This window comes from Mauremys mutica, chromosome 4, assembly GCF_020497125.1.
Source record: "Mauremys mutica isolate MM-2020 ecotype Southern chromosome 4, ASM2049712v1, whole genome shotgun sequence".
In the NCBI taxonomy this organism is placed as follows: domain Eukaryota; kingdom Metazoa; phylum Chordata; order Testudines; family Geoemydidae; genus Mauremys; species Mauremys mutica.
In genome coordinates, this window is record NC_059075.1 from 49,792,362 (window position 1) to 49,817,538 (window position 25,177).

At 40.9% G+C, this 25,177-nt stretch overlaps 1 protein-coding gene across 3 annotated transcripts in view; it reads left to right on the top strand.

Moving 5' to 3' along the window:
• STRN3 (striatin 3) overlaps positions 1–24,728 on the top strand; it is a 97,698-nt gene extending 72,970 nt beyond the window's left edge. For all 3 annotated transcript variants that reach the window (XM_045013191.1, XM_045013192.1, XM_045013193.1), the window contains 8 exons: positions 1,782–1,957; positions 3,454–3,501; positions 8,713–8,834; positions 16,620–16,787; positions 17,287–17,427; positions 18,874–18,981; positions 21,864–21,950; positions 22,046–24,728. In XM_045013191.1, coding sequence (XP_044869126.1) covers positions 1,782–1,957; positions 3,454–3,501; positions 8,713–8,834; positions 16,620–16,787; positions 17,287–17,427; positions 18,874–18,981; positions 21,864–21,950; positions 22,046–22,215 — 1,020 coding nt within the window. In that variant the 3' untranslated portion in view covers positions 22,216–24,728. The remainder of the gene's footprint in view (positions 1–1,781; positions 1,958–3,453; positions 3,502–8,712; positions 8,835–16,619; positions 16,788–17,286; positions 17,428–18,873; positions 18,982–21,863; positions 21,951–22,045) is intronic.
• Positions 24,729–25,177: the final 449 nt, after the last annotated feature.

Genomic DNA, 25,177 nt, shown 5'->3' on the forward strand with positions numbered 1-25,177 from the left:
GCATCTGATCTAGACGCGATAGTTCAAACTCCGGAAGCGCTGCGATCGACTCCGGTACTCCACCACTGCAAACGGCGGTGGCGGAGTCAACGGGGGAGCCGCGGAGTTCAACCCCACCTCGTCTGGACGGGTGAGTAGGTCAAACTAGGGTACTTCGAATTCAGCTACGCTATTCACGTAGCTGAATTTGCGTACCCTAGTTCGACCCCCCCTTCGTAGTATAGACCTGGCCTAAGAGGAATCAGGCCAGCTTGTATAGTATTCTACAAAATCCACCATGGAGATGTTAATCACCTTTCAAGATACCCTCTTTACTATGCAGGATCAGGCCATGATTGTCCAGCTCTTTTCTTTCTTTGGATTCTGTTTTTCTTTGAGGGACTGATAGATTTTTTACATACTCTACATATTATCTAAAAGAATTGAACAAAATTATAATTCATTATATTGTACAACTGCAGTGTATAAAATGGATTTGAAGTTTTGAAATGGAAAAATAATATCTCGTATTCTTTTGAACTTTTCTCCTTTTAATTTTATTTCCCTAAAAGTAGTTTGGTTTTTATTAAAATTCTATTTATTTTAGTATTTTCTGACCGAAATTACAGCTACATTTTCTCATAGAATAGATCTTAAGATCAGAAGGGATGGTTGTGATAATCTAATCTGATCTCCTGCATAACATAGGCAATAGATCATCCAGTCTGACAACAATTATATACAGCAAATGTCAGCGATATTTAAAGCTTTCTTGGAGTAGGAGAATCTCACTGAAGAGGAAAAGAGAAAACTAAGAAAATAAATCATTTTTCAGATTTTAAAATGAAGACTCTAGTAACAGTAGATTTGAGTAGTATTTTAAAAGTGTATTTCCCACAGGACATCAAAAATGCTGTGTTAGACTTTAAAAAAAAAATCAATCTAATCGAGTCCTTTTCAGGATTTTTAGAAAAGATGCTTTTACCGCTTGCTACTGTTGTCATAGTCAATAAGTATTCTTGTCTCTTAACTGGTATGGCTTTTTGCAAGATACAAAACTGATGCATAAATTACTAAACTCAATATTAAACAGTAATAATTTTTTAATTCTAGTCTGTGTGGGCCTAGAAAGATTGGGAATAATATTAATCCTGTATTCGTTATATAGACTTTTTTCTATTTAGAGCTGATGCAAAAGCTACAATTACAACAGAAGAAAAACTTGCTTTTGCAGGTTTAGATAGTACTGAGATTTGATTTGGTATCCTGAATACCTTTCTGGAAAGATGGATCATAAAAGCTAAAAAGGAGATATTAAATAATTTTCCCCCAGATATTATATGAAATACCAATATATTTACGTTGGTTAGTTTGTACACAAATATTGGTTGTCTCTTTAGTTCTGTAGCCTATAAACATGAAGAATTGTGATGGATACTGGTTCACTGGAAAACTTTCCAGTGGCATTTTATATTTTGTTTCTCACTTGTTAGTAAATTTTAAAAAACATGCCAGAAATTAGAAACCATTTGGCAAATAGGCTTTCTTTACTAAATTTCTGTGCCTTTTTTGCAGACTCCTTGGTTTTGTCTCAGTGTTATTGATATAGCTCTCAAAATTCTGTTTGGTGTTGCAGAGCTAGCAATGGATGCTTAATTTTTTGTATCTCCAGCAAAATGGTACTTACTTAAATCCATGTCCTAAATACTTCAGTCTTCAAACACTAACATACAGTATATAATTTTATATACAAGATCAGTAAAGTTACTACATAGATTTTTTTGTATGTTTTTTGTTTTTAGCTGCCAGCCAATAAAGATGCCTTTCGGAAGACATGGAATCCTAAGTATACGCTACGCAGCCATTTTGATGGAGTGCGAACATTAGCTTTTCATCCTGTAGAGCCTGTGCTGGTTACAGCCTCTGAGGACCATACTTTAAAACTTTGGAACTTACAGAAAACAGTTCCTGCCAAAAAGCAAGTACAGTCGAACCCATTTATCTCGACCTCGGTTAACTTGCCAACCCTATTAAGTCGACGTTTTACAAGTGGAACCGCCAAACTCCCTCTTTGTCTTATGGGTTTCTCATCCCTTATGTCGATTCCCCGAACCCTAATATCTCGAGCCCGGCTCCCTGCATCCCCGACCCACCGTGTCCCCAGCCGCCCGCTCCCCGGCTCTCCAGCCGTGCGGTTCCCCAGCCGCCCGCTCCCCGCGTCCCCAGCCGTCCGGCTCCCCACGTCCCTGACCCACCGTGTCCCCAGCCGCCCGGCCCCGCATACCCGGTCCCTGCCCGGCCCCGCCCGCCCCCCCGGCCCCGCATACCTGGTCCCCGCTTCGCCTGCCGCCCGCCCGCCCGGCTCCGCTTCGCCCGGCCCTGCTTCGCCGCCCGCCCGGCCCCGCATACCCGGTCCCTGCCCGGCCCCGCATACCCGGTCCCTGCCCGGCCCCGCCCGGCCCCGCATATCTGGTCCCCGCTTCGCCTGCCGCCCGTCCGCCCGCCCGGCTCCGCTTCGCCGGTCCCCGCTTCGCCGCCCGCCCGTCCGCCCGGCTCCGCTTCGCCGCCCGCCCGGCCCCGCATACCCGGTCCCTGCCCGTCCCCGCCGCCCGGCCCCGCATACCCGGTCCCTGCCCGGCCCCGCCCGCCCGCCTGGCCCCGCATACCCGGTCCCTGCCCGGCCCCGCCCGCCCGCCCGGCCCCGCATACCCGGTCCCTGCCCGTCCCCGCGCGCCCGCCCGGCCCCGCATACCCGGTCCCTGCCCGGCCCCGCCCGCCCGCCCGGCCCCGCATACCCGGGCCCGGCCGCGGCCCGCCCGCCCCCGCAGACCCGGTCCCTGCCCAGCCCCGCCCGCCCGCCCCCGCAGACCCGGTCCCTGCCCGGCCCCGCCCGCCCGCCCGGCCCCGCATACCCGGTCCCGGCCCCGCCCGCCCGCCCGGCCCCGCATACCCGGTCCCCGCCCGGCCCCGCTTCGCCGGTCCCCGCTTCGCCTGCCGCCCGGCCCCGCTTACCCGGTCCCGCTTCGCCTGCCGCCCGGCCCCGCTTACCCGGTCCCGCTTCGCCTGCCACCCGGCCCGCTTACCGGGTCCCGCTTCTTTGGCTGCCCGGCTCCGGGTCCCCGTCCACGGCCGCCCGGCCCCGCTTCCCCGTCCCGCTTCGCCGGATCCAGCCACGTGCAGGCACCGCGGTAAGGGGGCAGGGAGGGGGTGTTGGAGAGAGGGCAGGGGAGTTCGGGGTGGGGGGGTGGATAGGGGTTTATCTCGATCATCGGTTATCTGGACTATTTTTGGCAAACCCCTAGGCCGGCGACATAACAGGTTTCAACTGTATATGGTGGTTTTCTTTTTTTTAAGCTTGTTGTATATGTTGTTGTCTGAGTTGTCTCTCTAAAATCTTTTTTCATTATATTCAGTTTCATAACATTTTAACAGATAGTTTAGTATAATCACCTTTCTGTTTTTGTTTTTTTTCAGGAGTGCCTCTTTAGATGTAGAACCTATCTACACATTTAGGGCCCACATGTAAGTGTTTGCCAGTTAATACTTCAGAAGCAGCCATTGCCACTTATTACGGATTCAGTAAAATGTTTAGACTTAAAGATCACAATTTTATTAACATTATTTATGCATGGTGCCAAAAATGCGCATAATTGTTTATAAATCGAGTAAAAACTGTCTCTGTCCTGAGGAATGCACTGTCAAGATAAAAGAACGACGACGACAACAGGAGATAACAAATGTAGAAGGCTTAAGGGGAAGGGACAGAGGATGTGGAAGAACACACTGAAATTGTGCTGTAATGAAGACTGCTGGGTTTTTTATACAATATGTAAAGTCTGCTTTAAGTGGATTTTGAGAAGAAGCATAGGAGGTGAGGGTGGAGGTTTAGTAGATGGATTTAGGAAGGAAGCTTCACATATAGGGAGTTGCATGAAAAAGGTTACAGAGGGCAGGCATGGGTTGAGTGAAGAGAGTGGATGGGAAGAAGAACAAAATGAGATCAAGCGTAGATGTTGGAAGGATCTAAATTGCACAGGTCCTTGAAAGTGAGAGTGACAAATCCAAATTCAGTGCAAAAGGCAACAAAGGGTTTACAAAAGGGATCTCAGGTGGGTTAGTTTGGACATAGGTATCAGTTGTTTTCACAACAGAGTTTTGAATAAGATAGCTGTTGGGAGTGAAGCAAATGTCCAGTTGGGGGAGAGTTGAGTTAATCAAGATGGATTATGATCAAAGCCTGATCAAGACTTCAGCCAGAAGATCTGCAATGCCAAACCAGACCTTCTTTCCCATGCATCTTGAGTTTACCTATTTTTGTGTTTGGATGGGTGTCTCATCTGAGATGCATCATGAAACCTATTCCCACTTCCCATATCGCAATCGAAGTTTTGGGAAGAGGGGCTAGTGCAAACTGGTTTACCCCAAAAGGGACTCTTCTCCATCAAGTTGTGACAGTAAACTCACTAGAACAAAATAAGCCAGTGCAACCTGTCAGCTGCTCTGTAAAGCAGCTGATCCAGCATTTATAAAAAACATGCTGTCAGATCACTGAATTGTTGCACAGCTACTTGAGACCCAGTCAACTAACCCTGGCTTCTGACTCAGCAGAATAAACTAGAGGAAGGCTAAACAAAATAACTCAGTATGGTGTTGATGCACTGAGGGGAAATTCCTTTCTCTTGGGTATGGCAGTCAAGAATAACCAGTCCTACATCCAGCAACTACAAGCTCCAAAGTAATGCTCTGAGGGGAAGATGTGGAAAACTTTCTGCTTCTGAAAATGGCATATGCTTCTTTCCCATCCAGAAATACTTATGGATTGTCCTTCCCTCTGACAGAATAATTTAGGTGGTAAAATAAATCTCCAGTCCTATGCTAGCCCACAAAGGAGGCAAGCCTGTGGCCCCAGGACCTGGCCCTGTGCTAGGTCAGACAAGTACAGTTGTTCTTGTGAGAATTGCAGGGGTCAGAACTGCTTAGGCACATTCTAATCTTGGGGGAACTCTGTGCCAAAAAATAAATTTTTTTGCATATTATATTTGTCAAAATAATGCAATATAAACATGCCGGTTTCAATTATTTTGGTAATTTATTTAAACTACAATACACTGGATGGAGAATTGGAGCATTGGAGAAAATCCCCAAACCCCCTTTGTCTAAAGTAGCTAGCTAGGTTTGACCCTTTATTTCTAGTTATTAGTCAACAAATATATGCAGCCATATGCTCAGTGTTACATCATAGGCAACTGAAGAGTAAATGAGGGTTGGGGAATCAAAATCACAATTTATATTGGCTACTGACCATCTCCAGAAAGGTCAGTAGTAAACATGGAGCATGTTTTGATAGGAACATTTTTCAGTCCAAAAATTTAGCCCATTTCTAATCACTGAAGCATTTATAAAACCATACTGTCATTTACAGTTAGGCTCCTTTATACAACTTTGGCAATGTAAAGGACCCTTAAAACTTTTACACCTGTTCTATGCTCCACAATCTCTTTTGGAATTCACTAAGAATGGGAACAGTATGTTAACAACAAAGAGAACAACTAAGCAGGCAGGCTGCTACATTATGCTCTACCTGAGTGGACAGAGCCTGCCTCATTCCTACCTCCAAACATCCTGAAGCCCCAGCCCTCCATGATGTTCATGCTGCAATAGCAAGCCAAAGGGACAGTCTCTCTCGTTCACTCACTTCCACGCCTGCTCAGCCCGCCCATGTCCTCCAGTGACGATTGACATCTCCTCTGGCTATAATGGCTGGCAGGGAGGAGCAAGTGACTGCTCTTTCAGCTTCCCTTTGCTTCCCCGTAGAAGTCATTCTTCTGCGGGGAAACAAAGAAATCTGCAGATGACATGAATTCTGCTCCTGCACAGAGGCACAGAATTGCCCCAGGAGGAACATTCTGAGGAACTCAGCAGATGAGATCTTGCGAATCTCTATAATATATCTCAGCGGTTCTCAAACTGTAGGTCGGGACCCCAAAGCAGGTTGCAATCCCATTTTAATGGGGTTGCCAGGGCTGGCGTTAGACTTGCTGGGGTCCAGAGCCAAAGCCCCACGGCTTCAGCTCAGGCTTCGGTCCCCCCTTCTGGGGTTGCATAGTAATTTTTGTTGTAAGAAGGGGCTCGTGGTTTAGTGAAGTTTGGGAACCCCTGAATATCTGTACAGAAAGGTAGATGGCATACTGTTATGGATAGTTGTCATTGTTTCCAGTATATTACCTGTTCTGTGTTTTTTGTTTTGGTTTGGTTTTTTAAAGGAGAAAAAATTGGGGGTATTTCTAGATAGCTTGTGGATTTTTTGATTTTTATTATTTTATGACAGTCAGTTACTCTTCAAAAGTGGTGTAATGGATGTAGACCTTTTTTCTTTTTCAATGTTGTTTATCCCCAGTCTCTCCTATCTCAAAACAGTAAATGCAGTAAACCTATTGCACTATTATAAATGTTATTGCCTAAACTGATGGACAAGATAATCCAAAATTAAAAATGAAACTACATTTGTGTCTGGGTCCTACAGCATTTCTGTGTCTGAAATAATCTAGAGACTTTGTGTAGGGCTTCAGATTTGTTATAGCATTTTTTTTTATCAAAAGTCACAGAAAAGTCATGATGTATGACTTTTTTGTAGTAGAAATCATGGGTTTAGGAGGAAAATGGTGTGTGAAATCATGGACACACTTTTTGAAAATGGGGGGGACCATGTAGGAGGGTCGCATTCTGTCCCCGGGGGGAGGGAGCATGTTACAGAGCAAGTCCACCTCGCACTCATCCCACAGTGGTGGCTCCTGTCCTGTGGGGCTGGCCCAGCTCCCCGCTCCTGTCTTCATTTCTTGCCACAGTGTGCAGGCAGGGCCCTGCCGCCTTTCCCCCCTTTCCTGGCCCTGGAAGGATTGTAATAGATGAAGCTGATTCTTCCTCCAACATTATGGGAGACAGGTGGGGACTGTGCCAAGAAATGAAGTGAAGCTTCCCAGTGTCCGTGGTCTGTATGGTGATGGCAGCCAACATTTTCCCTCATAGGATCACAGAATTGAAGGGCTGGAAGGCACCTGTGAAAGTAATATAGTCCAACCCCCTGAGCTGAGGCAGCACCAAGTAAACCTAGATTATCCTTGATAGGTGTTTGTCCAGCCTGTTCTTGAAAACCTCCAATGATGGGGATTCCAATCTCCTTTGGAAGCCTATTCCAGAACTTAACTACCTTTATTATTTGAAAGTTTTTTCTAATATCTAACCTAAATCTCCTTTGCTGCAGATTACATCCGTTACTAGTTGTCCTGCCTTCAATGGATATGGAGCACAATTTATCACCATCTTCTTTATAACAGACTTTAACATATTTGAAGACTGTTATCAAGTCCCTCCTCAGTCTTCTTTTCTCACGACTTAAACATGCCCAGTTTTTTTTTAACTTTTTCTCATCGGTCAGGTTTTCTAAACCTTTTATCATTTGTTACTCTCCCCTGGACTCTCACCAGTTTGTCCACATCTTTCCTAAAGTGTAGTTCCCAAAACTGGACACAGTATGCCAGCCGAGGGCTCACCACTGCCAAGTAGAGGGGGGGAACAGTTATCTCCTGTGTCTCATGAATGACACACCTGTTAAAGCACCCCAAAATAATATTAGCCTTTTTTTGCAACTGCATCACATTGTTGTTGACTCATATTCAGTTTGTGATTCTCTGTAACCGCCAGATTATTTTCAGAAGTACTACCAACTAGCCAGTTATTCCCTGTTTTGTAGTATGCATTTCAACCAGTTGTGCCACCTACCTTATAGTAATTTAATCTAGACCACATTTCCTTAGTTTGCTTATTAGAATGTCGTTTGGAATGGTGTCGAAAGTCTCACTTAAATTAAGATCTGTCACATCTACTGTTCCCCTTTCTGCCAGGGCAGTAACCCTGTCGGAGAAGGAAATTAGGTTGGTTTAGCATGGTTTATTCTTGACAAATCCATCCTGGCTATTTCTTATAAGCTCCTTTGGGAGCTTGCAAATTGATTGTTTAATTTGTTCCAGTATTTTACCAGGTATTGAAGTTAGGCTGACTGGTCAGTAATTCCCTGGGTCCTCTTTGTTTCTCTTTTTAAAAGATTGGTATTATGCTTGCCCTTCTGCAGTCCTCTGGGAGCTCACCTACCTTCCACAAGTTCTTGAAGATAATTGCTAACAATTCCAAGATTGCATTAGCCTAGTTCCTTAAGTACCAGAGGATGAATTTCATCTGGCCCTGTCGACTTGTATACATCTAACTTATCTAAATAATCTTTAACCTGTTTCCCTCTTTCGGCTTTCATTCCTTCCCCTTTGTTGTTGTTAATTGAGTATCTGGTCACCCTTAACCTTTTTAATGAAGGCTGAAGCAAAATAGACATTAACATTGCAGCTTTCTTGATGTCATCAGTTATTAGCTCTCTTCACCAGCTTCAACCACTCTATTTCCCATAGAATTTTATGTAATACATTAAATCTTAATAGAAATATTTGTAGGTAAGATTATTTCTGTGGAGTGTGAGGTTTTTATGCCATTGGTTTCAAGCACCATTAATAAGTTGCAAAGGAAACATCTTAATAGAATCATTTTACTATTTCATTAGAAATTAAACTTTGCAGATGAATGCAATGGTTTTCAGTTGTCTTGTGTTTTATAAACACATGCTTTTACAATTTTCATTTCTGCTCTGTACTTTAGCCAGTAGTAAAATATTTTTTTTTCTTTTAACAGTGGACCTGTATTGTCATTGGCAATTAGTTCTAACGGAGAACAGTGTTTTAGTGGTGGCATTGATGCAACCATCCAGTGGTGGAATATGCCTAGCCCTAATGTGGATCCTTATGATACATATGGTAAGTGTCTTCTGGGAATGAAAGATTGTCAGCATATAGACTTTGATGAGACTTTTAATACTATTATTGTTTGATTCTAAAGTGGTTCTGAAAGCTCATGAAGAGCTTTTATTAAAAAACAAGTCACAGGTTATCTGAATTACTACAAACAAATCTTTATTAATGTGCTTTTGGGTATGTCTGTATTGCAGTCACAGGGTGTGATTGCAGCTCAAGTAAACATAGCTAGATTACAACTGGCTCAGGTATCTTGGGTACTGGAGCAGGGAAGCTGTAGTGGCTCACACTTCTGTGTGGGCTAGCCCGACAAGTAATTCCCCTGGGTTGTGAGTGGGCTTGTGTAGCCTGTGCTGAAGCACACACTGCTGAAGGTTCACTGTTCTGGTACCCAAGTTAAGTAGATTAAAGCTAGCTCAGGTATGTCTACTTGAGCTGCACTTGTACTGTGATTACAGTATAGATATATCATTTGTGTTGTGTATTCTGAAGGTGTGGGATATATGCATGTTGTACATCAAATGTATAAGTATGACAAAGTATTTTATCTCATTCTCTGATAACTTTTAGTTCCCCAGATAAAGAGGCTTATACCCTTTCTTCCAGTACAGATATTGTAGCTTATTTTTGTTCTAAAGCTATTGATGGGCTTTCTGAGGCCTTGGCTACACTGGAGAGTTGCAGCGCTGGTAGTGGCTTTACAGCGCTGCAACTTACTCCCCGTCCACACTGGCAAGGCACATACAGCGCTGTATCTCCCTGGCTACAGCGCTGGCTGTACTCCACTTCGGCCTGGGGAATAACGACTGCAGTGCTGGTGCTGCAGCGCTGGAGTGCCAGTGTAAACAATGATTAATCTTACTACGCTGTAACTGACCTCTGGAATTTTCCCATAATGCTTTTAACTAAAGAACTCTCTTTGTTTTGTTGTGATGCCTCTTTGTTATGTTGTGAACTTGGGGCTCCCGGAGCAGCTTATCTAAAAAACAAACACAGCTACTGTTTGCTGTGAATGAGGCAGGCAGGGGGATGAATGTCCACAGCTAGTGTTTGCTTGAGGAGAGAAACAGCACGGTGGGGGGCGGGGGGAAAGGGAGTCCCTCGGAGCAGCTGCTTATCTGGTCTGAAGGCTATTTGCATTTAAGAGTGAATGAACGGTGGGGGAAGTGGTAGGAATTTGCAAGGCAGGGAGCTGACACAGTGTCGGCTCCAAAAATGCACTCACTCTCTCCCCCCCACGCTCCCTGTCACACTCCACCCCACCCCCCTCTTTTGAAAAGCACATTGCAGTCACTTGAATGCTGGGATAGCTGCCCATAATGCACCACTCCCAACACCGCTGCAAATGTGGCCACACTGCAGCGCTTTCCCTACACAGCTGTACGAAGACAGCTTTAACTCCCAGCGCTGTACAGCTGCAAGTGTAGCCAAACCCTTTGTGAGACAAGTGCTTAATATATGTGCCTTAGTTTTCCACCTGTAAAATCAGGGTAATTCTTGCTCACTTTTTGTGTAGTGATTTGAGATCCTTGGATAGAAAGTGGTATAGAAACACAGAACTTTTAAAACTGTTTTCTAAGTTCTACTGAACTGTCATTAAAATTATCAAGTGTACGTAAAGATATATTTACCTTTTTTTCTTCCTTCCAGTCACAGGAAATGTGCCTTTAATTTTTTTGGTTTTGTTTCTTTTGTGGTGGTGGTATTAAATGCTTTTTATCATCTTACACATGATCTGTGTAGATTTTACACACTGAAAACAGTACCACTATCTTGAACTAATTAATATATCTTCAATATCTGATATTTAAAATATCCTATTCCAAAGTCACTCTTAAGATAATTTTAAATGCTTCATCAAAATGGTATGTATTTTAATTTCCAACTTAATATATCTTTATGTACACTGGATAATTTTAATGACAGTTCAGTAGAACTTAGAAAACAGTTTTAAAACAAGTTCTGTGTTTCTATATCACTTTCTATCCAAGGATCTCAGCAGGGAGGATGCCTCATTCTCTGATAACTATCTCTGCTGGTGCCTGGTCAGGGAGAACCGCAGGCAGCTGTGGGGAGCCCATGCAGAGTCGCGGACCCTTCACCTACCCTCGGCCAGGCAGGTAGCTTTGGGGGTGGGGACATGGCTGGTGCTGCTCTACCCCCCCCCCCCCACGCACCGCGGGCAGATGGAAGGTCCACCGCGGCTCCCCAGCTGCGCTCCATGCTGGCCTGAGTGGAGGTAGACCTGTGGACCTGCCCGGGGACTGCTCCAAATCCCTGCTCAGAGCTGTCTGCCCATCTCTTACCATGGCCGGGCTGCAGCTCCAAGCCGGGTCGGAGGGAGACGCGCTAGGAGCTGTGGGGAGCTGTAGCGGACCCTCCACCTACCCTGGGTGGGGGGCCTGAGCAGCCCCTGCCCAGGGCAGGTGAAGGGATCCAAGTTATACAGCTACAAGATCAATACCAATTTCTTCAGCTTCCTCATCCATGGTACCATCAGATGTATTGGAATCACCTCTACAGGCTCATGCTGACATTCCATTGTTGGTACTGTGTATGTGTGAATCATTGGTATCTATTGAACATCTGACTGCAAGATCTGGCATTCCCTTAATGAAGACTCCTCAAGCCTAACTGGTGTAGGGTCAGAAAAAAACTGGGTCCATCTGTGAGCAGCCCTATATTTAGGATGGAAGCATTGTTTTGGGAACCCTGAGTGAATTTTTCTTAAGGCTTGTAAGAAGAATGCCAGCTGGAGAGGCAGGTTTTGTTAGATATTTCTAGCTTCTTTCTGAATTACATTTTTCATTAAAAGAACGAGGAGTCCTTGTGGTACCACCAAGGGAGGAAAAATAACTTCCCCCACTGTTACTCATACCTTCTTGTCAACTGTCTGAAATGGGCTACTCTCATTACCACTTCAAAAGTTATTTTTCTTCCCTTGGTATCTTGCTGTTAATTGAATTGTCTTGTTAGACTGACCTCACACTTGGTAAGACAACCCCCATCTTATTGTATTTATATCTGCTCCTGTATTTTCCACTCCATGCATCTGATGAAGTGGGTTCTAGCCCATGAAAGCTTATGTCCAAATAAATTTGTTAGTCTATAAGGTGCCACAAGGACTACTTGTTTTTGCTGATACAGACTAACACAGCTACCACTCTGGAACCTTTCATTAAAAGATTACTGTATCCATGCCACTCACTTTGTTCCTTCCCTCCCTGTCCTTTTCTGCTCCCTCATAAATAAATAAATAAATGCCACAGGGCCGGTCATGCCCAAATCTGATATGAAGGCAGTTTAAAAGTATATTGGAGAAGGAGGGGAAGAGGAAGAAAGGATATATTTTCCTGGAGCCACTCACCCCAAAGCAGAAAGGAAGCCTCCAAGAGCTCTTTCATGTCATTTTTTTGGTGAGGAGGTTGGCACTGGGGATAAATATCCTTCTACACGAGAAGCCTAGAGCTGTCAGATTTGTGAAAAGGGAGAGCCTGGTAAAAGAAGCTGCTAGAGCTCGGGTCTTTTCTTCTCCCTCTCTCCCAGCTACAAACAAGGCCCATTTCAGCTTCTCTGCTCCCTATAACTGGACATCCCTTTGAAACATCACAGGAGCAGAGAAGAGCATCAGGCTGTGTCTGGCCAGCCCCTTCTGTTGTCTTAAGAAAGAAAAATTACCTTATATCCATTTAATTCCATTTTACTCATTTGTCATGGCGAACAGCTGAGGTGCCTTCAGCCATGGAAATTAATTTATATTATACTATTGATTAAAGATGGAAGTGCCTGCGATCCAGACCAATGAGTAACTGCTACCTAACTTATCATCTGGTTGGCTCTATGGAACTATTATTAAAATAGTATGGTAACTATGGAACTATTATTAAAATAGTAATTCTTTCTGTACATCAGAGTTACATAAGAACATAAGAATGGCCGTACCGGTTCAGACCAAAGGTCCATCTAGCCCAGTATCTGTCTACCGACAGTGGCCAATGCCAGGTGCCCCAGAGGGAATGAACCTAACAGGCAATGATCAAGTGATCTCTCTCCTGCCATCCATCTCCATCCTCTGATGAACAGAGGCTAGGGACACCATTCTTACCCATCCTAGCTAATAGCCATTTATGGACTTAGCCACCATGAATTTATCCAGTCCCCTTTTAAACATTGTTATAATCCTAGCCTTCACAACCTCCTCAGGTAAGGAGTTCCACAAGTTGACTGCGCGCTGCGTGAAGAAGAACTTCCTTTTATTTGTTTTAAACCTGCTGCCTATTAATTTCATTTGGTGACCCCTAGTTCTTGTATTATGGGAATAAGTAAATAACTTTTCCTTATCCACTTTCTCAACATCACTCATGATTTTATATACCTCTATCATATCCCCCTTAGACTTCTCTTTTCCAAGCTGAAGAGTCCTAGTCTCTTTAATCTTTCCTCGTATGGGACCCTCTCCAAACCCCAATCATTTTAGTTGCCCTTTTCTGAACCTTTTGTAGTGCTAGAATACCTTTTTTGAGGTGAGGAGACCACATCTGTACACAGTATTCGAGATGTGGGCGTACCATGGATTTATATAAGGGCAATAATATATTCTCAGTCTTATTTTCTATCCCCTTTTTAATGATTCCTAACATCCTGTTTGCTTTTTTGACCGCTTCTGCACACTGCGTGGACATCTTCAGAGAACTATCCACGATGACTCCAAGATCTTTTTCCTGACTAGTTGTAGCTAAATTAGCCCCCATCATGTATGTATAGTTGGGGTTATTTTTTCCAATGTGCATTACTTTACATTTATCCACATTAAATTTCATTTGCCATTTTGTTGCCCAATCACTTAGTTTTGTGAGATCTTTTTGAAGTTCTTCACAATCTGCTTTGGTCTTAACTATCTTGAGTAGTTTAGTATCATCTGCAAACTTTGCCACCTCACTGTTTACCCCTTTCTCCAGATCATTTATGAATAAATTGAATAGGATTGGTCCTAGGACTGACCCTTGGGGAACACCACTAATTACCCCTCTCCATTCTGAGAATTTGCCATTAATTCCTACCCTTTGTTCCCTGTCCTTTAACCAGTTCTCAATCCATGAAAGGACTTTCCCTTTTATCCCATGACAGCTTAATTTACTAAGAGCCTTTGGTGAGGGACCTTGTCAAAGGCTTTCTGGAAATCTAAGTACACTGTCCACCGGATCCCCCTTGTCCACATGTTTGTTGACCCCTTCAAAGAACTCTAATAGATTAGTAAGACATGATTTCCCTTTACAGAAACCATGTTGACTATTGCTCAACAGTTTGTTTTTCTATGTGTCTGACAATTTTATTCTTAACTATTGTTTCAACTAATTTGCCCGGTACCGACGTTAGACTTACCGGTCTGTAATTGCCGGGATCACCCCTAGAGCCCTTTTTAAATATTGGCGTTACGTTAGCTAACTTCCAGTCATTGGGTACCGAAGCCGATTTAAAGGACAGGTTACAAACCTTAGTTAATAGTTCCGCAACTTCACATTTGAGTTATTTCAGAACTCTTGGGTGAATGCCATTTGGTCCCGGCGACTTGTTAATGTTGAGTTTATCAATTAATTCCAAAACCTCCTCTAGTGACACTTCAATCTGTGACAGTTCCTCAGATTTGTCACCTACAAAAGCCAGCTCAAGTTTGGGAATCTCCCTAACATCCTCAGCCATGAAGACTGAAGCAAAGAATCCATTTAGTTTCTCCGCAATGACTTTATCGTCTTTAAGCGCTCCTTTTGTATTTTGATCGTCAAGGGGCCCCACTGGTTGTTTAGCAGGCTTCCTGCTTCTGATGTACTTAAAAAACATTTTGTTATTACCTTTAGAGTTTTTGTCTAGCCGTTCTTCAAACTCCTCTTTGGCTTTTCTTATTACACTCTTGCACTTAAGTTGTCAGTGTTTGTGCTCCTTTCTATTTGCCTCACTAGGTTTTTACTTCCACCTTTTAAAGGAAGTCTTTTTATCTCTCACTGCTTCTTTTACATGGTTGTTAAGCCACGGTGGCTCTTTTTTAGTTCTTTTACTGTTTTTCTTAATTTGGAGTATACATTGAAGTTGGGCCTCTATTATGGTGTCTTTAAAAAGGGCCCATGCAACTTGCAGGGATTTCACTTTAGTCACTGTACCTTTTAACTTTTGTCTAACTAACCCCCTTATTTTTGTATAGTTCCCCCTTTTGAAATTAAATGCCACAGTGTTGGGTAGTTGAGGTGTTCTTCCCACCACAGGGATGTTGAATGCTATTGTATTATGGTCACTATTTCCAAGCGGTCCTGCTATAGTTACCTCTTGGACCAGCTCCTGCGCTCCACTCAGGATTAAATCTAGAGTTGCCTCTCCCCTTGTGGGTTCCCGTACCAGCTGCTCCATGAAGAAGTCATTTAAAGTATCGAGAAATTTTATCTCTGCATTTCGTCCTGAAGTGAAATGTTCCCAGTCAATATGGGGATAATTGAAATCCCCCACTATTATTGGGTTCTTAATTTTGATAGCCTCTCTAATTTCCCTTAGCATTTCATCATCACAATTACTGTCCTGGTCAGGTGGTCGATAATAGACCCTAATGTTATATTTTTATTAGAGCATGGAATTACTATCCATAGAGATTCTATGGAACATGTGGATTCGCTTAAGATTTTTACTTCATTTGAATCTACACTTTCTTTCACATATAGTGCCACTCCTCCCCCTGCACGACCTGTTCTGTCCTTCCGATATATTTTGTACCCCGGAATGATTGTGTCCCATTGATTGCTCTCAGTCCACCAGGTTTCTGTGGTGCCTATTATATCAATATCCTCCTTTATCACAAGGCACTCTAGTTCACCCCTCTTATTATTTAGACTTCTGGCATTTCAGAAGGTGAATCATATCATATCATAAGCTGGATAAGTTTATGGAGGAGATGGTATGATAGGATAACGGGCTTAGTCAATAGGTCAATTAAGTGCCACACTGGTAATTAGTACAATGGGTCAATGATAGGATATTGTTAGCCTTTTTCCAGAGGGTATAGCTGGAGAGTCTTGCCCGCATGCTCGGGGTTCAGCTGACCGCCATATTTGGGGAAGGAATTTTCCTCCAGGGTAGATTGGCAGTGGCCCTGGAGGTTTTTCGCCTTCCTCCAAAGCATGGGGCAGGGGTCGCTTGCTTAAGGAGTGGGTGGATTGGCTTATGTGGCCTGCATCTTGCAGGAGGTCAGACTAGATGATCATAATGGTCCCTTCTGATCTTGAATTCTATGATTCTATGATTATAGGTGTTATGAAAATGATGATTATTAATTTGCTTCCAGTAAAGCATATTACTGCGTGAAAACATTTACATTGATTTATCTAAAATATTCATTGTAGTAGCCCATTTTATTTTATAGAACATAGAGATTGAAATTAGGTTTCCAACCTCATCTACTGACTGACAACTAAATTAACACACACAATGTGTAAAATTACAAGTGTCTGCTTTGGATCCAATTTTAGTTTTTCTTTACAGTTTAGTTCAGAATTCTATAATCTCCCTTTTATTTTGGGGGGGATTTTTTGTTGGTTACTGGTTAGATTTTCTCTTACTGATTTCTACAGGATTGTTACATGGTTATGATATCTATATTCTATTAATTAATGAAGTTGGAAAATACCAACTGTGGTTTTTGAGTTTACCTTAGGAATTATTTTGTACCTAGGTAAAAAGTTTTTTAGTATTTCTCATCTTCAGTAAAAAGCTTTAACTTTTAACTTTGGAATTTTTTTTCCTTTCCAGAGCCAAACGTTCTAGCTGGCACATTAATTGCTCATACAGATGCAGTCTGGGGTCTTGCTTATAGTGGTATAAAGAATCATTTACTATCTTGCTCAGCAGATGGCACTATTAGATTATGGAATCCACCAGAAAAATTGCCCTGCATTTGCACTTACAATGGAGAAAAGGGTGAGTATGATGTTTGCGTTTTTTAAAAAAAGGCATTTTTGTTTAAAAATGTGTGTGATGGGAAGGAGATAAGTTTGTTTCCTCAGTTTGCCCAAACCAAGTATCAACTTGCAGTATTTCTAGGACTAAAGGAAAACTTCTGGAGCTCCAAGGAAATGCAGCTGTGATGAACCTCTTAAGTGAAGCCTTCACTCCTTTCTACAGCCATCCATCCTTCCTCTTCAGATGCTAGCTCTTTAAGTGGAATGAGTTCTGCACAAACCTTAGCTGGTTTTGGCAATCTTACTTTTTAAAATTGCTGATTATTATTATTGCTGATAATTAAGGTAGCTGCTTTATTTCTTTTTACAGCATTTTGTAAAAACTCTAAAAGGAGTTTCTTTGGTAATTACTGTGAAAGAAAAATAGGAAAGATCATTTAAACCTTTTTAAGCCTATAAGATATCTTAAGGGTTTTATTTCTCCATCTAATCTTTTTTTTTTTTTTTTTTCTCCTTAGAACACGGAATACCTACATCGGTTGATTTTATAGGTTGTGATCCTGCTCATATGGTCACATCTTTTAGCACTGGCAGCACAGTCATTTATGATTTAGAAACATCCCAATCACTGGTAATACTCTCATCACAGATAGACTCTGGTAAGTTAATATGAATTAATTTTGTGTCTCATGCAGCTTAGATGTGTGCTCTTTCAAAAGCTTCAGTGTATGGTGAGCTACAAGAGCTTTATTCCTCTTTTTCTGTATTGCACAAATTCACATTTTAATTCTATTCTGACTTTTTCTTATTCCTTGATTGTCATGTGGAGATGTCAAATCATAGAAATAGGGGAGTAAATGAGGAAAAGTAACTTCCTTGGCAAAGGGAAATGTTTTCATCTTTGTGTTTTAAAAAAAAAAAAAGTTTGAGAGAATCTGGAATGATCTGAAGGATAAGGATGACGATAATTCAGAAAGGGTTACAGAGATGCTGAAAGTGACAGAACCTTGCCAAAAACCAAAAAATTTAGCTAGTTTTTCAAGAACCATTTCCCTGAATTAAATATGAAGGAACAGAATTCTAACTACATAAGCATATGCATGAATATGTTAAGTGCAGGCATTATGGTTCTAACGCAAAAGAGAAAGTGTAGAATCAGTATGTCTTAATTGCTGACTCTCTCTGTCTTCTGGACTGGGAGGTTGAACACCAGGATCAGATCCAGTGCTGAGAGTGCAGTATAACATCAGTGTTGCCCTGTTGTAGGTGCCGGCATTTAAATCCCTTCTCAGTAAAATAAAGTTGAAAATCTAGTATTGTAGGAGGGCAACGTACTGCTTCATATGTAACAACTCAGTTTGTCTAGTCTTTACCCCGATAGTATTTAATGGCTAGTATTAAGCACCCTGAGACAGCTAGATTATGAAAGAAACTATAGAGAATCATAGTCTATGTTATATTGGCCTTGATACTAAGATAGACGCCCATATAAAGGGAGGAACATATCTCTTTGGTTAAGGATTAAAAACTTAAATAGCTAAACATCGAAAGGGAAACCCAAAACTTCAGCGAAGTATCCTTTCACAAGGCAAATGATACACCAAGATATAGGAGAGACTATTTTAAAGACGTATGTATCATTAAGTAATTTAAGTAGAAATAAGACATTTGTGTAGTGCATAGGAAAAGAGAATCTAGTTAGTAGGTGAGGAGTCATAGCTTATCTTTTTTGTGACACCCCTCCCCGCCTCCCATTACTACTACCATGAAATACAAACCTAATCTGTTCACCCTCTCTCTAAAGTATCTTTCATACATATAGCCCAATCACACAATTTTTATCTTCATAACACACTGATTTTAGAGTACATGTGGATTAGTCCCTGCCCTGTAAAGCCAGAGCACGTCACATGTATTTCTCTTTCATTACATATTTTATTCTAAAATGTCTCAATTTTCCTGACACTTGAAGTTCCATCCAATACGCTATTAATTCACTGGTTATTTTTAAATATGGTGTTTTCTTGGGCAATATTATTACTTGCTGACTGCATTTTTACTATTTATCCATCAAATATTTTACCTATAACTTTCTATCTTTTCAGGATTGCAGTCAAATAATCATATTAACAGGGTAGTAAGTCATCCTACACTTCCTGTAACAATTACAGCTCATGAAGATAGACACATCAAGTTTTTTGACAATAAAACGGGTAAGGATACTAAAAACCTAGTGCATTAAGCTGAGTAATGTTTAAAATAAATCTGGGTGGATATGGGAGGGTCCTGCCACACAACTTGTTGCAGATCATAGCATAAATTTGTTGTTCCACTGTTACATGTTAGTATAAAAGAGACATTCCCCTTACAGTAGGAAAATATATAACTTTTCCAATATTATCTTCATAACCTTAATCAGGTAATCCTGCCTATACTTACTTCGATATAAGTGAAATATCACATTTTGCATTTTAGTCATATCTTGTTGTAAATCCATAACTGACTGAAAATCTGAGGCCTTGTTAAAGGATTAGTTCTCAATTCAAAATATCTGGATAATCATCCATAAGGCTAAGATTTAGTCATGGGTATTTTTAATAAAAGTCATGGACAGGTCTCGGGCAATAAATAAAAAAATTCACGGCCCGTGACCTGTCCATGACTTATACTATAAATACCCCAGACTAGATAATAGGTGCTCTAAGGGGCCCCAGGGCACTGCTGCTGCTCAGGTGGTGGAGGTTGGGGAAGACTCTGGGGCGGAGCATGGCCCAGAGCGCCACGGCTGCTCGGGGGTGGAGGGCAGCCTGGGGTCTTTTTTTCCATACATAAACCAGTTAGCTTCCAGATTAGCCACTCCTGTGTCCTGGTCAGTCCCCTTACATTTCTCTCTTGGGGCTTCTGACCTTGCTTCAGCTTGCAACAGAGCCAGGCAGCTCTCCTTGCAGATAGGCCTGAACAACATGACCCAAGATTCCCATGGGCTTGTCAGCAATTCTGTAATTGTGTGAAAGAACAGTTAGGCTCTCTCAGTTATTTACGTGGGACCTATCATTTTATCCAGTGACTGCCTGTACTAAGTCATCAGGGGAAGGCTGTTTTTTCTTTGTTCTGGGGGGATATGATGAATTCCCTTTCTGTACTAGCTTCCCAGTTAGTGCTCTATTTTCTTTCACTGAATCTTGGCAGCTGCTTCTAAAAGCCAGTCTTTTTTGGCCAAAAATTTCCCTTGTTAAATATTATCACAAATCCAAATGTCAATAAAGTAACTTCTCCTTTCATAAACCAGTAGATATCAGCCTAGATCTACCCAAACTCTTTACAAGTATGGCTGAAATGCAGTAGAGAGCCCAGGATTGTGTTAGGAAGCTACATCTGAGGTAGTGAGAGAATATTTTCCCTTTGACCCTGATAGGCTTTGAGTACCATGGATAATAGGTCCTCTTCGTCATTGCTAAGTACTACCATATCGAGTGTTTCCTCATTCCCCTGGCCTTATTCTTTCCCGTACCCTGCCTCTCCCCAAAAATTCAACATGTCCTCTGTTTCTCTCCTGTTAAAGATCAAGGTCATTACCTACAGACCTGTTGGAACAAGAAGTAATTTATTGTGGCCAAGGAGTTGTGATTGGGGCTGCTAGAGGCCCATTTTAGACTTAAAATGGCGTATCTGTTTTACAAGCTGTAAGCTCTAGAAAAGGGGATGAGATGAGAGAATGGATAGAAAAATGTAGACACAGCAACTGTGCTAGGGTATGTCACAAGTTGTTCCTATACTACAACAAAAAGATTGAAAATCGCTGTCTCCCCCACATGCTCAGTGTCTAACTGTTCGCCATATTTGGGGTCAGGAAGGAGTTGTTCCCTGGGTCAGATTGGTAGAGACTGTGGAGGGTTTTTTTTGCCTTTCTGTGCAGTTTGGGGCATGGGTCACTTACTTGTTTGAACTAGACTAAATGGTGGATACTCTAACTTAAAATCTTCTCATCAAGATTTGAGAACTTCAGTAACTCAGCCAGAGGTTACAGGCCTATCGTAGGAGTGAGTGGGTGAAGTTCTGTGGCCTGTGATGTACAGGAGGTCAGACTACTAGATGATCATGATGGTCTCTTCTGACATTAGTCTAATGAGTCTGAGTTTATTAGAGTACTAGCTTTCTGTTTTTTAGAGCATCTGTCTGCTCTTCCACATCGTACACTGCATATTTACAATACTTAATGTATATGTAAGGATGTATTTATTTGGGTTTAAATAAACATATTCCAAATGGCTATAACAAACTTTGATATCTTTACCATCATTTTAAAAACAGAAGAGTGGTGCATTGCCTTCCTCTTATTCCCATTTCCCAAACATATGTATATATAACCACCAAAAAAAAATTATAAACCAAATCAAAACATTCCCAAAAGAAAACCAGCCCCTTATGCCTTCGAAATTCCCAGAGCTGATTCCCCAGAGATTGCCTTCAATTGGAAGCTGGAAACCTAGAATAATGCCCCTCTGTTTTCCTTGTGTTTTTACTAGAATGTTCTCATTTGTGAAAAATTTGAACCACCTCTAATTACATCTTGTGCATTTGTTTTGCAGCAGTTGCAGTCACAACTAAAGTTATTTAATTCTAGCGCACATGCATATATACAAGTCGTGGTCATGAAAGGTCATGGTGATGACATTGAAACTGAAATTCCTCAATATTCCTCATCCTGCCCTTCAATGGGCCTCAGTGATGACTTGTGGACATTGGGGCAATACACGGGTAACAGTTGTCACCATAGCCACTTAGTCTTTGGTGGTCTTGTTAAGATTGCCAGCGAAGGTGCTAAACATATGGTGTCTGTACTGTGAATATGCCTACCTGAAAGTCACCTAAGACCACCACCGTGCTCTATATAGGCCATGAAGCATCTTTCATGTAGTTAAAAATTAATAGAGTTTAAAGCTATATAAATGAATGTCAATTCCAGTATGATTCTAACATTTAATTTAAATCTATATTGTTGTGTGCTACCTCATATTAAATTGATTCCTTAATATAATTCTGTCAAAAAATATTAAGACACTTCCCGGGAATTGATGCTTTATTTTGCTTTTAGGTAAAATGATCCATTCTATGGTTGCTCACTTGGATGCTGTCACAAGTCTAGCAGTAGATCCCAATGGAATCTATTTGATGTCTGGAAGTAAGTTTTAATTGTATGTATTGTCCACAATTTTGCTTTAATAAAATTTAAAGGATATGAAAACCTAACTTTTTGTATCTTTCTTTTTAACACAGGCCATGACTGTTCCATTAGATTATGGAATTTAGACAGCAAGACTTGTGTACAAGAAATAACAGCCCATAGGAAAAAGTTGGATGAGTCAATTTATGACGTAGCTTTTCATCCATCAAAAGCATACATTGCCAGTGCAGGAGCTGATGCCCTTGCCAAAGTATTTGTGTGACACAACAAAACAAACCTGCACCATAATAGCAGGTCTGCTTGGACAAAAAAAGAGGGAATGCATCACTGCCATCAATGAAACGGCTACCAATAGGACACTACATCTGATCTGCCTGGGCGAAGGCTGTATGTGGGGCAGGTTTAAGTTGGTGAAAAGTCACCGCATCTTGAATAATGTCATCTTGCTAATTTAACTGTAATTTACTGTATTTTTTTGGGGAAAAAAAAAAGAAGAAAACCAGTATTTGTAGCCTGGACTGAATATGAACTGAGCATATGTCTGTTCTTTAGGTGTCTTTAAGCAAACATGGAGTCTGATCTTACAAAAGACTTTTATTTTGGACTCTGTGTGCTGCCTTAGGGTTAGGAATGTGGTGCTCTTGTGGGGGGAAGTGAGCTCCAAGAGTAGCTTTCTTTTCATCTCTTAGTGATCTTCTGTTTATCAGTTGAATGCCACAGATCCCCTTTTAAACTTTTATTTTGCTTTAAAGAAAAGGAAATTTAACTTAAAATATTTTAGCATTAGTTGCACAAAATGTTTGAATAAAATTCTAGTTTTTATAAGTCTTTTTATATATTTAGCCTGTCACAACAGTGCTCAAGATTGTATTGATGATGATTTTTCTGCATTATAGAACCCTAAAACACAGAGATCTCACTGACCCGCTGCCGTGTAACCACAATCTTCCCTTCTTTTGCCTAACACAGCTCAGCTAAGTCCTTTCATTAAGGATGCTAATTCATCATCATCGCATAACTGTCTTCATAAATATAAAGGACTGTAAAGAAGTATGTTTAAATGAAACACAGAGGGGTTGTAATACCCTCCCAGTGAACTCTTAAAAAAATTAATCTTGGCATCCTATCACTATGTGATATTTTGTACATCTTACTGTATTTACAAGTTTATTTATCAAGGATTACCCATCTTGCTAATGGCCTATTGTTATTTATTTCACTTTTTGTTGGTCTTTATATCCTTTTATGTAGTGTATTAAAGGGCCCTGTATATCTATTATGGCACTCTTTGAACAGTCTAAAATAGACTAAAAATGGGACATTTCATAGTTTTTAAAGTTACAAACCAAGGTTTTTTTTCTGGTTAAGTATCTGGAGTGAAGTTGATTCCAGAAAAAACAATCTTGTTTTAGAACTTTTGGAGTGAAAAATGTTTATTTGCGTTTCAAATAGAGTACAGAAGTAGTTGAATCAAGATTCATAAATCTGCTGTGTTTGGACTAGTTATTCCCTGCTTTTATTTTTTTCAAATGTGCTTCAGTTTATGGTGTAACTAAAGATTTTGTTTGTGTAATGCATGATTAAGACAAAGTATTTTTTCTAGTCTTCCACAAAACTTTTCTGATCAGTTTGCGGGTTTTGATGAGTTTTGTAAGGTTTCTGTTTTACAAACTATGAATCAGCAAATTTTTAAGATTGTACCACGTAGCAAAAGTACAACAGTTGAAAAATAATGTATATAAAATGCATATAATAAATATTAAATGGTGTACCTGTATGTTACTATTGGCTACATTATTTTGTGTTGCACAGTTTAAAGGTGACATTTTATTCTGAAGGTTACTAAATTAAGAAATGTCTAAATTTTAGTGAAATTACGTCTTTTTGTGCTGTTTAAATAAACTGCATTGTTTTTGAAAACTGGTAGTATTTGTTGGGATATAAACAATTTTTTTAGTTACCAGCTGCAACACTGCATATAAGAACATGTCTCCAAAGAGTGAAACTCGTACTGCATTTTTAATTGATAGTTTTTCTGTCTAAGAATAAGTTGAAAATGACTCAGACATTTTTAGAGCATTTTTGGAATTGTAATCATCATGCTTTTCAGTTATTTCAAGAGATGAAATGGTATGAACATGGGATTGGGGTCGAATAGATACCCAGGTTTTATTTCCAACTCTGTCAACTGACTCATGATGAATAAGCTAAATTTTTGTGCCACTGTTTCACTGTCTGTAGAATGAGGTCTACTCACCTTTATAAAGTTCTTTGGGATCCTCCAGTGAGGGAGGATGCACTGCAAGTGAAGAGTCTGCTTCTGTTAAAAGCAGACTAAAGCTGGCATTGAGCCAGTTTGCATGTTGACTCGGTTTGCTGAAAACGTGTTAGCTGAGTGGAAATTAAAAATGAATATTGCATTGTGGTCTGTAACTTTCTTTGTAATAATTATCCTTTGCCCAGATATAAATATGCTTTGAGGCCTTGGAAAATGTTCTTATAAGTGGTGATATCTGTAGTTGCATGTGATCCATCCAATTTAGCAATGAGAAGGTAAATCTCTGCATCTCAAGTCAAGCAAATTGGATGAAAAACAAAAGAAAACTGATGTGCCCATGGGAGGCATAAAACAGAAATCATTCTGAAATTAATTTTGTTTTTAGAAGCAATATGGTGCAGTAAGTTATATTGTGTAGAAATTGGAGAACTTTTGCCCATTACCATCAAGGTGAGCCTTTCAGTAACTTCTTGTTAGGACACTACGTTTCTTTTTTTTTAAATAATTAGCTAATTTGCTAATTCATTTTTTGTTCATTTCAGTCTAAAGTGTTCAACTAATCAACAGACGAGAGTGTGGTTTGAATTTTATTGGAAGTAATTTCATGATCACCTTTTCTGAAGCTGAGCGTTGTTTCTGGCAGCTTTTCTAGACTGCTGCATTTTAATGCTTAAATGAAATGTGATTGTTTATTAAACATTGCCATTCATAAACATTTACCTCATTTTCTTTAATTGTATTAAAATTGAAATGGTAAAAAAAACCTGTTTTTCTTAAGTTGAATCCTGTTGTTATGGTGTTTTTAGTGTCTTAATGTTATGTTGGACCAAGTGATGCATCTTGGCTCCAGTGAATACTGACCTTACCTCTAGTATAGACTGTGTTATTTAATTCATTGCAGTGCCTAACATTAAAAATGCTATCTGTTTATTTAAATTACAGAACA